This window comes from Arvicanthis niloticus, chromosome 30, assembly GCF_011762505.2.
Source record: "Arvicanthis niloticus isolate mArvNil1 chromosome 30, mArvNil1.pat.X, whole genome shotgun sequence".
Lineage (NCBI taxonomy): Eukaryota > Metazoa > Chordata > Mammalia > Rodentia > Muridae > Arvicanthis > Arvicanthis niloticus.
The window spans coordinates 5,023,031-5,035,630 of record NC_133438.1 but is presented as its reverse complement, the minus strand read 5'-3'; the positions used below and the strand labels follow the sequence as shown (position 1 = coordinate 5,035,630).

The window sequence follows — 12,600 nt, the reverse complement described above, 5'->3', positions numbered from 1 at the left end:
GGCCTGGCCACTCCCACAGGTTCTGCTCCTCCATTGCCCTAGCGCATCTTTTGGGCAGGACCGATTATAGGTTGAAGGTTTTGTGACTGAGTTGCTGTCCAGGTTTCTCTTTTCATAGTTTGTAGAGTATCTTCTCCAGTCAAAGAGGCCATAAGATAGAGATGAAGGCTCCAGCTTGACCTCTATGTTTGAATGAGCTGTGTGGACGTTGTCCTTGGCAATAGTGCCCCAGTATCAGTTTTCAGAGAGTCACCTTCTGCTCTAGCATCAGCCTGGGTTGTTTAGGGATCTTCATTGGATCCCTCCCCCCCCCCCCACATGCTCTCCCCCACCTCCAACAGCTCAACCTAGTGGACCCAGTCCCACTACTAGAAGCCTTGTCTGGCCACAGAACATGGCAAGTTAAGACTGTGTCCTCCATTACCCTGAGTCCTTACTAGGTCATCCTCAGAGATTCCAGGAAGTTTCCACTGCACTAGGTCAGCTCCCATACTTCCTAGTTCTGTCTCTCCCCACTCTCTCTCCCAATACCCCCATCTTATCCTTCTCACTCCCATCCCCCATGCCCCAGGCCACCCACAAAATTTATTCTATTTCTCCTTCCCAGAATGATCCATGTATCCCCAGAATCCTCCTCTGTATCAAACCTCTCTGGATCTGTGGATTGTAGCTTGATTACCATTTATTTAACAGCTTAATATCCATTTATAAGTGAGTGCATGCCATGTCTGTCTTTCTGAGTTAGTACCTCATTCAAGATGATTTTTTTCTAGTTGCATCCATTTGTCTGAAAGTTTTGTGATGTCATTTTGTGTTATTACAGCTGAGTAATACTCCATTATATAAACACAACACATTTTATCTTTACCTCATTTGTCTTCAGTTGATAGACATCTAGAATGTTTCCAGTTTCTGGATATTATAAGTAAAGCTGTAATGGACATGGTTAATAAGCAAGTGTCTCTGTGGTAGGATGGAGTGTCCTTTGGGTGTATGCCTAAGATGATGTAAGAGGGTCTTGAGGTGAATTGATTCCTAACCTTCTGAGGAACCGCCATATTGACTTACAGTGGCTGTGCAGGCTTGTATTCCAACCAGCAGTGGAAGAGTGCTCCCTATCCCCTTACTCTACATCCTCCCCAGAATGAGCTGCCACTTGCGTTTTGGACCTTAGCCATTCTGAGAGGTGTAAGATGGAATCTCAGAGTTGTTTTGATTACTATTTCCCTGATAGCTAAGATGTTGAACATTTGTTAAGTGTTTCTCGGCCACTGGAGCGTCCCCTATTGAGAACTCTCTGTTTAGATCTGTACTACTGCTTTTTCATTAGATTCTTAGTTTTTTATTGTATCTAGTTTCTTGAGTTCTTTATATATTTTGGATATTAGACCTCTATCAGATGTGGCATTGGTAAAAGTCTTTTCCTATTCTGTAGGCCGTCTCTTTGTCCATATACGCGGTGTCCTTTACGACGCTTTTCAGTTTCATGAGGTCCCATTGTACTGTCAGCCTTAGTGCTTGTGCTATTGATGTTTGGTTAAAGAAGTTGTCTCTTGTGCCGATGTGTGCACAAGATCCCCTACTTTCTCTTGTATAAGGTTCAGTATGTCTGGCTTTATGTTGAGATCTTTCATCTACTTGGACTTGAGCTTTGTGCAGGGTGACAAATATGAATCTATTTGCATTCTTCTACATGTGGACACACAGTATGACCAGTATCATTTGCTAAAGATGATTTATGTTTTTTCACTCTGTATTTCTAGCTTCTTTATTAAAAAAAAAATCAGATAGCCATAGGTGTGTGGATTTATAACTGGGTCTTCAGTTTGATTCCATTGATTACTGTGTCTGTTTTTATGCCAATACCATATAGTTTTTATTACTACAGCTCTGTAGCACAGGGATGGTGATACCTCTAGCAGGTTTGTTTGTTTGTTTGTTTGTTTGTTTGTTTGTTTTTACTGTTCAGGATAACAATATCCTGATAAAACACGGTATCCTGTGTTTTTTGTTTTTCCACATGAAGTTGAGAATTGTCCCTTAAAGGTCTATAAAGAATTGTGTTGGAATTTTAATGAGGATTGCATTGAATCTGCAGATTGCTTTTGGTAGGATGTTTTTACTATGTTAATCCTACTGACCCATGATCATAGGAGATCTTTCCATTTTCTGATATCTTCTTCAATTTCTTTCTCCAAAGACTTGAAGTTTTTGTCATACAGGTCTTTCCCTGGCTTAGTTAGAGTTACTCTAAGATATTTTACATTATCTGAGGCTATTGTAAAAGGTGTTTTCCCCCCCTAATTTCTTTCTCAGTCTATTTGCTCTTTGTAGCGGCTGGTGACTTTTAAAAGTTAATCTTGTATCTAGTTGCTTTGTTCCAAGGATGTATCAGCTGTAGGACTTCCCTTGTGGAATTTTAAGGTCACTTATATATATATTATCATATCATCTGCAAATATCAACTCTTTAACTTTTTAAAAAATAATTTATTATCCCCTTGATTTCGTTTTGTTGTCTTATTGCTCTAGCTAAAACTTCAAGTACAACATTGAATAGATATGGAGAGAGTGGGCAGCTTGTCTCGCTCCTTATTTTAATGGAATTACTTTGAATTTATCTCCTTTTAATTTGATGTTTACTATCAGCTTGCTCTATATTGCCTTTGTTATGTTTAGGTATGTCTCTTGTATCCCTAGTCTCTCAAGGACTTTTATGAAGAGGTGTTGGATTTTGTCAGAGGTCTTTTCTGCATCTAAAGAGATGATCATGGGTTTTCCCCCCTTTTAGCTTGTTATTCGGTAAATTACATTTACTGATTTTCTTTTCTTTTTAAAAGATTATTTGAAATACAACTTTATTGTAATTCCAAATGAAAAGAATGGGAATGACAGTTACAAACAAGATTTCACCACTGAATACTGTGATGCGACTGCAGCAGTCTTATCTTTGAAATCCAGGAAGGAAACAACTCTGTTTCAAAGGGCTAAATACGCAAGTCCAAAAAAAAAAAAAAAAAAAAATGAAGGTGTGTTTTAACTGCCACATTCACTCCGAAGCCCATTCATCTCCTTCAGCATCCCAATGAAGTACACGATCTCCTTTAGCTAATAAGGTGGCACACGCGCTGCACCGCTGACATCACAGGACAGTTGCCTATAAAAATAGACTTCTGACGCAGGGCTCCAGTTTCACTTTCTCACAGGTCATCTTCCTCATCTGGGAGAGCAGTCGTCTGCGCAACCTCTAAATCATGCTCATACTGTGCTGCCAAAGCTGGGTCCATGACCACCTCAGGTGGGGCAAGAGCAGGCATGGCGACAAACTCCAAGTTAGGATCTCCAATGAGCTTTCTGGCAAGCCAGAAGAAAGGCTTTTCAAAGTTGTAGTTACTTTTGGCAGAAATGTCATAGTATTGAAGATTCTTCTTTCGGTGGAAAAGAATAGGTTTTGCCTTCACTTTCATGTCTTTAATATCCACTTTGTTGCCACACAATACAATGGGGATGTTTTCACACACGCGCACCAGATCTTTATGCCAGCTAGGCACGTTCTTGTAAGTAACTCTTGATGTTACATCAAACATTATAATGGCACACTGGGCTTGGATGTAGTAGCCATCGCGCAGGCCCCCGAACTTCTCCTGGCCCGCTGTGTCCCACACATTGAACTTGATGGGTCCTCTGTTGGTATGGAAGACTAGTGTGTGCACCTCCACCCCCAGGGTGGCTACATACTCCTTCTCAAATTCTCCGGTCAAATGGCGCTTCATGAACGTCGTCTTTCCGGTGCCGCCGTCGCCCACCAGGACGAGCTTGAACTGGACCTGAGGCTCTCCCTGGGCGGCCATCGCGGCCATCCTGCGGGAGGGAGCGGCTGCTGCACGTGCGCCCCACAAAGGCAGCGGCCAGGAAGAGCGCGTGGGAAGGCATGAGACCGTGGGGGATGGGAAGCCACTGCTGCCCCGTGCCTACCTGAAGGACAACTAACCCTTGTGTCGTGTCCCGCGCTCGGCGGGGGCCTCTCAGCTACCTTCCAGGACTGATTTTTATTTACTGAACCATCCCTGTATTTCTTGGATGAAGCTTACTTAATCATGGGTGGATGATCTTTTTAATGAGCTCTTGGATCCAGTTTGCAAGTATTTCTGTATCTATGTTCAAAAGGGAAATTGCTCTGAAATCTTTCTTTGTGGAGATTAGGCATCAGGGTTTGTGGTTTAGGTATTAGTGTAACTATGGCTAAATAAAATGAATTGGGTTTCCTCTGTTTCTATTTTGCGCAATAATTTGAGGAATATTAGCATTAACTCTTCTTTGAAATCTGGTAGAATTCTTTGCTAAAACTGTCTAGCCCTGAGTGGTTTTGGTTGGGAGACTTTTTTTTTTTTTTTTTTTTTCTTCTTCTTCCGAGACAGGGTTTCTCTGTGTAGCCCTGGCTGTCCTCGAACTCACTCTGTAGACCAGGCTGGCCTCAAACTCAGAAATCCGCCTGCCTCTGCCTCCCAAGTGCTGGGATTAAAGGCGTGCGCCACCACCGCCCGGCCAGTTGGGAGACTTTTAATGGCTGCTTCTATTTCACTATTAGTTATAGGTCTATTTAAAAAATTTTTTTATCTGATCTTGATTTATCTTTGGTAAGTACTACCTATTGAGAAAATTATCTATTTCTTTTAGATTTTCCAATTTGGTGTTTTTAAAAGTATTTTTGTATGACTCCCTGGATTCCCTCAGTATCTGATGTTATGTCCCCCCTTTTTATTTCTGATTTTATTAATTTGGATATATTCTCTTTGGCAATGCCAAACATCCTGAAGGTTCTGGTTGACAAAGCTCCAGTGCTTGGACAACCTGGACTGACCCACCACTGCTCTTGGTGGAAATTTACTACATAACTTTTGTTATACTTATGTTTCTTACTGTTAGAGGCCGCTCTCCAAAAGCTAGAGCTGGCATAACAAAGACCTAGCTAGTATAAACAAGAATGAAATGAAAGTTCTCCAGAAAAAAAAAAACAGTTATGAAGAAAATTGAGTCTTTGCTAAGAACTTATTACTTAAATAAACATTTAGGTCATTAGAGAGTGTTGTTAGTAAGCATGAGACAGAGGGCTTAAGAAGAGTTATTAAAGAAGAAAAACTTAAGGAAATTCTAGAAGCTGACAAACTGCAATTTTATGCCCAACTTTGGAAACAAGGAACTTGTATGTATAGGAAGAGATTTTGATCATACAGTTAATGACAAGCCTTGGTACCTTCCTGATTGCAAAAATGAGCAGTTCTGGAAACCCTGATGTTCTTCTGTAATAGAGATAGGAATCATACTGAATCAAGGATTCATGACAGAGACACGGAGGAAGGCATCCTGGCTCAGTGAGTTGTCCTGAACAGCAGATTTGTTAGATCAGAACTTTTCTGGTAAACTCCCTTTGCTTAAGCAAGGGGCTACACATTTTTTTTTTTAGAATCAAAAAAAGAATGGTGGTCTTATGCTAAATATGAAAGAAATATGGAGGTAGGAAAGGAAGAATTAAATAATAGCCAGAGACTGAACTCTTGTAGAAAGCCAAGTGGCTAGATAGTAGGAAATAACTTTTGATCTATTAATCTTTTGCCAAACTGAAATAGAATCAAATTCAAATAGAGTCATCCTGTCTCACATTTCTGTAACCAACCACTGTAGGAAGCTGACCTGACAGACCTGACGGCTGGAAGGCACCGCAGGTCTGTCATGTCAGCTTGAAAAGCGGGCCGATTCAAAGCTGCTAAAAGCGGCGGAACTGCCGCCACTTCAAAGCAGCTACCTGTTTTTTCTTACGGTGCAGCCGCCGACTCAAGGTGGCTGCCCGTTTTTTCTCTCGGCGCCACAGACTAAAAGCGGCTGTGGCTGCCAGCCGAGAGAAGCAGCGCCGCAGCCTCAAAAGTGGCTGACGGGCTGACGTTCGCCCGTCAGCCGCTGAGGCGACTATCCAAGATGGCGGCTAACTCAAGGCTTTCAGGGAAAACCATCAGTGCACTGCGCATGCGCAGTGCATTTAGGAACTTGACTCCAGCCCCTCCCAAACGGGGCATGCAAATAAGGTACAACTAGGGTACCACGAACCTGGCCAATCACCCCGCCCGGGCGGGGTATGCTAATGAGTATGCTAATGAGTCATTGCAAATTGACCAATCGGACACCTCCATGTGCTTTGCCACGCCCAGGGCTGGGGGTATATAAGTAGCCCATTCTGAGCATTCCAGTTAGTCTCTCCCAGAAACGTAAAAGAGCGCTTCCAATAAAGGCTGTTGAGAAGAATCCGGTTTGTCGCGTCTTCCTTGCTGGACAAGCGGGGCGCGACAAACCACAAGGCTTTACAATACCAATCTTAAGGAAAAAGATATTGAGTTTAAAGAAAATTGACTTATCATGATATTAATTTTTAGCTCTCATAAAATTGGTATTTGCTTGCTTTGTTTCTCTTTCAATATTCTTATGTAATCAAGGAAGACTTTAGTAGTAAATGTATTTTAAAAAGCTGTGTAATAAATGAATAAAATTTCTGAAGAAATGATTTTTATGTATAAATAAAGAGTGAAAGAAATATAGCTGTCAGGGATGGTGATTCCCCCAGAAGTTCTTTTATTGTTGAGAATTGTTTTTGTTTTCTTGAGTTTTTTGTTATTCCAGATGAAGTTGAGAATTGCTCTTTCTATTTCTTTGAAGAATTGAGATGAAATTTTGTGGGAATTGTATTGAATCTGTAGACTGCATTTGGTAAGATGGCCATTTTTACTATCTTAATTCTGCCAATCCAGGACCAAGTTATCATTGAGGAGAGCATTGATGAGTTATGAAGTGTCATCTCCATCTCATTTGCTTTTTGATTAAGAGTCTATTATTATTAGATATTAAAATGGCTTGGCTACTCCATCTTGTTTCTTGGGTCCATTTTCTTGGAAATCCTCCTTCCAGACCTTTACTTTTAGGTAGTGTCTGGCTTTGTTGCTGGGGTGTGTTTCTTGTGTATAGCAGAATGATGGATCCTGTTTAGGTATCCATTCTGTTAGACTAAGTCTTTTTATTGGGGAATTGAGTCATTTGATGTTGAGAGAGATTAGTGAGCATGATTGTTAATTTATCTTTTTTGATGTTGGAGGTGAAAGTGTCATTTAAAATACCAAACACTGAAGACAGCTTAGTAACACCATTAAATATTCTATTCAGTAAATATGTGTTGAACATGGTATTTATGTACCATGTGGTGGATCACTGCTGTTCTCCTACTGCTGGGCAAGCTGAGGAGGAAGATTGCTATATAATCACTGGTAGCTCTGACGCTATAGAGTGAGCTTCAGTACAAATTGTGATACAGCCAGGCGGTGGTGGCGCACGCCTTTAATCCCAGTACTTGGGAGGCAGAGGCAGGCAGATTTCTGAGTTTGAGGCCAGCCTGGTCTACAGAGTGAGTTCCAGGACAGCCAGGGCTACACAGAGAAACCCTGTCTCGAAAAAACAAAAACAAACAAACAAACAAAAAACAAATTGTGATCTTGTCTTAACCCTCTCCTCTAACACCAGGCAAAGAATATCCATAATCATCTTAGAAAGTCAATTGTCTTACTGTTGAAATATGAGAGGTTTTTAGTCTACAGAGAAAATATGCACAAAGGGTTCTTCTTTCCTCATAACCTCTATCCACTACCATTTGAGATGTCTAAAAAACCCCAACCTTATTATGTGAGTTGTTTCTACATATTTTATCTTTTATAAATAAGGCTAATAACTCAATTGTATTAGCACATAATTGTCTTTTGGAAGACCTAAATTATATTGTATAAAACTCAGATGTATACTTCTCCTAGACCTGTATGTGGTTTCTTTGTTAAAGAGACCATGTTTTCACCTCTTCATTGCTCCACCTCTATTTTCCCTAAATCCTGGCATGTTGGCTAAGGAAAAATATTGTTCAATGTATTGTTTCTCATTCATAATGGTGAACTTCTTTTTTTTTTTTTTTTTTTTTAAATCAGCCAAAGAAATTTTTTTCTGATGAATGTTTATTTGTAAATGTTTGTAGATTAATAGGCAGCCTACAGGATGAGAAAATATTTTCACAAACTCCACATCCAACTGAGGGCCCATATCCAAAATATGTAAAGAACTCAAGAAACTAGATATTTAAAAATCAAATAATCCAATTTAAAATGAGGTACAGATTCAAAAAGAGAATTCTCAATACGGGAAATCTCAACTGGAGGAGAAACACTTGAGAAATGTTCAATATCCTTAGCCATCTGAAAAATACAAATTAAAATTACTTAAATTCCATTTTGTACCTCTCACCATAGCTAAGATCAATATCAAAAGTGATATTTCATGCTGGCAAGGATGTGGAACAAGAATACTCATTCCTCCACTGATGGTGGGAATTCAAACTTGTAAAGCCACAGTAGAAAGCAAGATGATGTTGCTACAGAAAACTGGGAATCAATCTACCTCAAAACCCACCTATACCACTCCTGGGAATATACCCAAAGCTCTATGCTATCACATGATAAACTACGTTCATACTACTCAGAAGTTGGAAAAAACTAGATGTTACTCAACTGAAGAGTGGATAAAAAAATGTGGTACATTTATACAATGGAGTGTGAATTAGATGTTTAAAAAAAAAGAAAGTTTCAGGTAAGTGGATGGAACTAGAAAAAAATTCATCCTAAGTCAGGCTATCCCAACCCAGAAAAATAAGCATGGAATGTTATCTCATATGAGTAAATATTAGCTGCTCAATAAAAGAGAATCACACTAGAATCCATAGAACTTAAGAGGTTAGGAAAAGGGGGATGCATGGATCTTCCTGGGAAGGGGAAATAGAACAGATTTTTGTAGTTGAATTACAGGCAAGTCTGGATGCAAACATGGGGAATCAAATGGGGGAAAGATGAGTGGAAAGGGGGGGGGGAAATATGGGAGAGAAGTGGAACTGGGACAGTTGGGGAGTGATGTGGAAACCTAGTACAATGGAAAGTTCCTGGAATCTATGAGAGTGACTCTAGTGAGGACTTCAGGTAATGCACGGCTCAGAGTGTTCTGACAATATTCTGTAACCAGACAAGGCTTCCAGTGGTGAAACAGGGGCACCTGCCCAGCCACAAAACCTTCCACTTACACCCTGCCTGTCTTCAAGTTTTGCTGCAGCAATGGTGGCTCAGAGCTTATGGATGTGGGCAACCAATGACTGATCTATCTTGAGGCCCACACTATAAAAAGTAGCCCATGTCTGATACAGCCTGAATGCCCAGAAAATGGAAGCTGGATAGCCTGTACTGTACATTACTGGCAGAAACGTCTAATGAAAACATTACTAATGATATTCTGTTGTACTTATAAATCAGTGCCCAGTCCAGATATTCTCAGACAGTTTTTCTCCAGCATCTGCTGGGAGCAGAGGCAGAGGCAGAGGCAGAGGCAGAGGCAGAGGCAGAGGCAGAGGCAGAGGCAGAGGCAGAGGCAGAGGCAGAGGCAGAGGCAGAGGCAGAGGCAGAGGCAGAGGCAGAGGCAGAGGCAGAGGCAGAGGCAGAGGCAGAGGCAGAGGCAGAGGCAGAGGCAGAGGCAGAGGCAGAGGCAGAGGCAGAGGCAGAGGCAGAGGCAGAGGCAGAGGCAGAGGCAGAGGCAGAGGCAGAGGCAGAGGCAGAGGCAGAGGCAGAGGCAGAGGCAGAGGCAGAGGCAGAGGCAGAGGCAGAGGCAGAGGCAGAGGCAGAGGCAGAGGCAGAGGCAGAGGCAGAGGCAGAGGCAGAGGCAGAGGCAGAGGCAGAGGCAGAGGCAGAGGCAGAGGCAGAGGCAGAGGCAGAGGCAGAGGCAGAGGCAGAGGCAGAGGCAGAGGCAGAGGCAGAGGCAGAGGCAGAGGCAGAGGCAGAGGCAGAGGCAGAGGCAGAGGCAGAGGCAGAGGCAGAGGCAGAGGCAGAGGCAGAGGCAGAGGCAGAGGCAGAGGCAGAGGCAGAGGCAGAGGCAGAGGCAGAGGCAGAGGCAGAGGCAGAGGCAGAGGCAGAGGCAGAGGCAGAGGCAGAGGCAGAGGCAGAGGCAGAGGCAGAGGCAGAGGCAGAGGCAGAGGCAGAGGCAGAGGCAGAGGCAGAGGCAGAGGCAGAGGCAGAGGCAGAGGCAGAGGCAGAGGCAGAGGCAGAGGCAGAGGCAGAGGCAGAGGCAGAGGCAGAGGCAGAGGCAGAGGCAGAGGCAGAGGCAGAGGCAGAGGCAGAGGCAGAGGCAGAGGCAGAGGCAGAGGCAGAGGCAGAGGCAGAGGCAGAGGCAGAGGCAGAGGCAGAGGCAGAGGCAGAGGCAGAGGCAGAGGCAGAGGCAGAGGCAGAGGCAGAGGCAGAGGCAGAGGCAGAGGCAGAGGCAGAGGCAGAGGCAGAGGCAGAGGCAGAGGCAGAGGCAGAGGCAGAGGCAGAGGCAGAGGCAGAGGCAGAGGCAGAGGCAGAGGCAGAGGCAGAGGCAGAGGCAGAGGCAGAGGCAGAGGCAGAGGCAGAGGCAGAGGCAGAGGCAGAGGCAGAGGCAGAGGCAGAGGCAGAGGCAGAGGCAGAGGCAGAGGCAGAGGCAGAGGCAGAGGCAGAGGCAGAGGCAGAGGCAGAGGCAGAGGCAGAGGCAGAGGCAGAGGCAGAGGCAGAGGCAGAGGCAGAGGCAGAGGCAGAGGCAGAGGCAGAGGCAGAGGCAGAGGCAGAGGCAGAGGCAGAGGCAGAGGCAGAGGCAGAGGCAGAGGCAGAGGCAGAGGCAGAGGCAGAGGCAGAGGCAGAGGCAGAGGCATAGAGCCTGACATTAGATGGAGCTTGAGGAACCCTGAGGAAGAGTGGGAGGAAGAACCATAGAAACCAAAATGGTTAACAACACCAAGAGAATATGGCCCATAAAATCAACTAAGCAAGGCTTATAGGGGCTCACAGATGAAGTGGCGATTTTGGAGCCTGCATGGGATGACCTAGGCCTTCTGCATATATGTTATTGATGTTTAGCTTAGGATTTTTGTGGAGCTCCTAACATAGGAAGTGAGGCTGTCTCCGATTCCTTTGACTCTTCTGGGGACCATTTTTCTCCTATTGGACTACCTCATCCAGTCTTGATATGAATAACTTGTGAAATAGTTCAGTAGCTAAGATCAGTTTCTATTTTTGTACAAGAACCAAATTCTATTCCCAGCACCCACTTGGCAGCTAACAATTATCTATAACTACAGATTCAGAGGGCCTGATGCCCTTTTATGGCTTCCATGGGCACTGCACACATGTGGTACACTGACACACAGCGTGTCACACATACACATAAATAAAAATAAATAGGCACAGGTTTCTTCTGGTCTGAGCCAGTTCCCTGAGCATACCATGGGTGCTACCTCCTCACCCAGTTCTACAACACCCAGAGGAAGCTCGATTCCCAGGTGCTCTAACATGCCCAGGATCATAGGATCTCAGGCGCTTGGTCACACCAGGATTTCAAGATTTCAGAGGCAGCTTGACTCCCAGGAGCTCTGACACACACAGAATCTCAGGACCACAGGATCCCAGAATCACAGGATCACAGAGACAGCTAGACTCTGAGGAGTTCTAACACAACCAGAAAAATTCCAACAAAAGAAAAAAAAAGAAAAATAATGAAATTAACAATAATTATGATTCAAACGAACCTAACAGATACCCACAGAACAATTCATCCAAACACAAAATAATGTCCCTTTAGCACCTTACAGGACTTTCTCCAAAACTGACCAGGTACTGGGTCACAAAGCAAGCCTCAAGGGATAAAAGAAAATTGAAATAACCCCATGCATCAGATCTCCATGTATTAAACTTGGACACGAACAACAGCAGAAACAACAGAAAGCCTGGAAACTAACGGAAATGGAACAATTTCCATTCTTCCCACTGGCCACTGGGACAACAACAACAACAGCAAAAGAAATTAAAAAGTTTCTAGAATTCAATGAAAAGGCACAACATACCCAAATTTGACACAACGAAAGCAGTGCTAAGAGGAAAGTTCATAGCACTAAGCACCTTCATAAAGAAACTGGAGGGGCTCAGTGGTTAGAGCACTGACTGCTCTTCCAGATGTTCTGAGTTCAATTCCCAGCAATCACATGGTGGCTCACAACCATCTGTGATGGGATCTAACGCCCTCTTCTGGTGTCTGAAGTGAGCAACAGTGTATTCACATACCTAAAGAAACTGGAGAGATTTCATACGAGCAGCTTAACAGCACACCTGAAAGCTTTAGAAAAAAAAAGATACAAACACACCCAAGAGCAGGAAATGGCAGGAAATAAATGAATTAGAAACAAAGAGAATGAGTGAGAGAATCAACAAAACCCAGAGCTGGTGCTTTGAGGAAATCAACAAGATAGACAAGCCCTTAGTCAAACTAAGTAAAAGGCAGAAAGACAATGTCCAAACGAGCAAAATCAGAAATGAAAAGGGAGACATAACAACAGACACTGAGAAAAATCCAAAGAATCATTTGGTTTTTCTTCAAAAGTCTGTACTCCACAAAGTTGGAAAATTTAAGTGAAATGAGTTGTATTCTCGATATATTCCACTTATCAAAGTTAAGTGAAGATCAGGTAACAAACTAAGCT

At 43.4% G+C, this 12,600-nt stretch overlaps 1 protein-coding gene across 1 annotated transcript; it reads right to left on the bottom strand.

Annotated features, from left to right (window-relative positions):
- Positions 1-841: 841 nt before the first annotated feature.
- On the bottom strand, positions 842-4,387 carry LOC143440807 (GTP-binding nuclear protein Ran, testis-specific isoform). Its single transcript, XM_076927609.1, has one exon. The coding sequence runs from the start codon at positions 3,857-3,859 to the stop codon at positions 3,200-3,202; it is 660 nt and encodes a 219-aa protein (XP_076783724.1). The 5' UTR covers positions 3,860-4,387; the 3' UTR covers positions 842-3,199.
- Positions 4,388-12,600: the final 8,213 nt, after the last annotated feature.

Coding starts and splice junctions, on each gene's coding strand:
- LOC143440807 (XM_076927609.1), bottom strand. CDS start 3,859: ATGGCCGCGATGGCCGCCCAGGGAGAGCCTCAGGTCCAGTTCAAGCTC.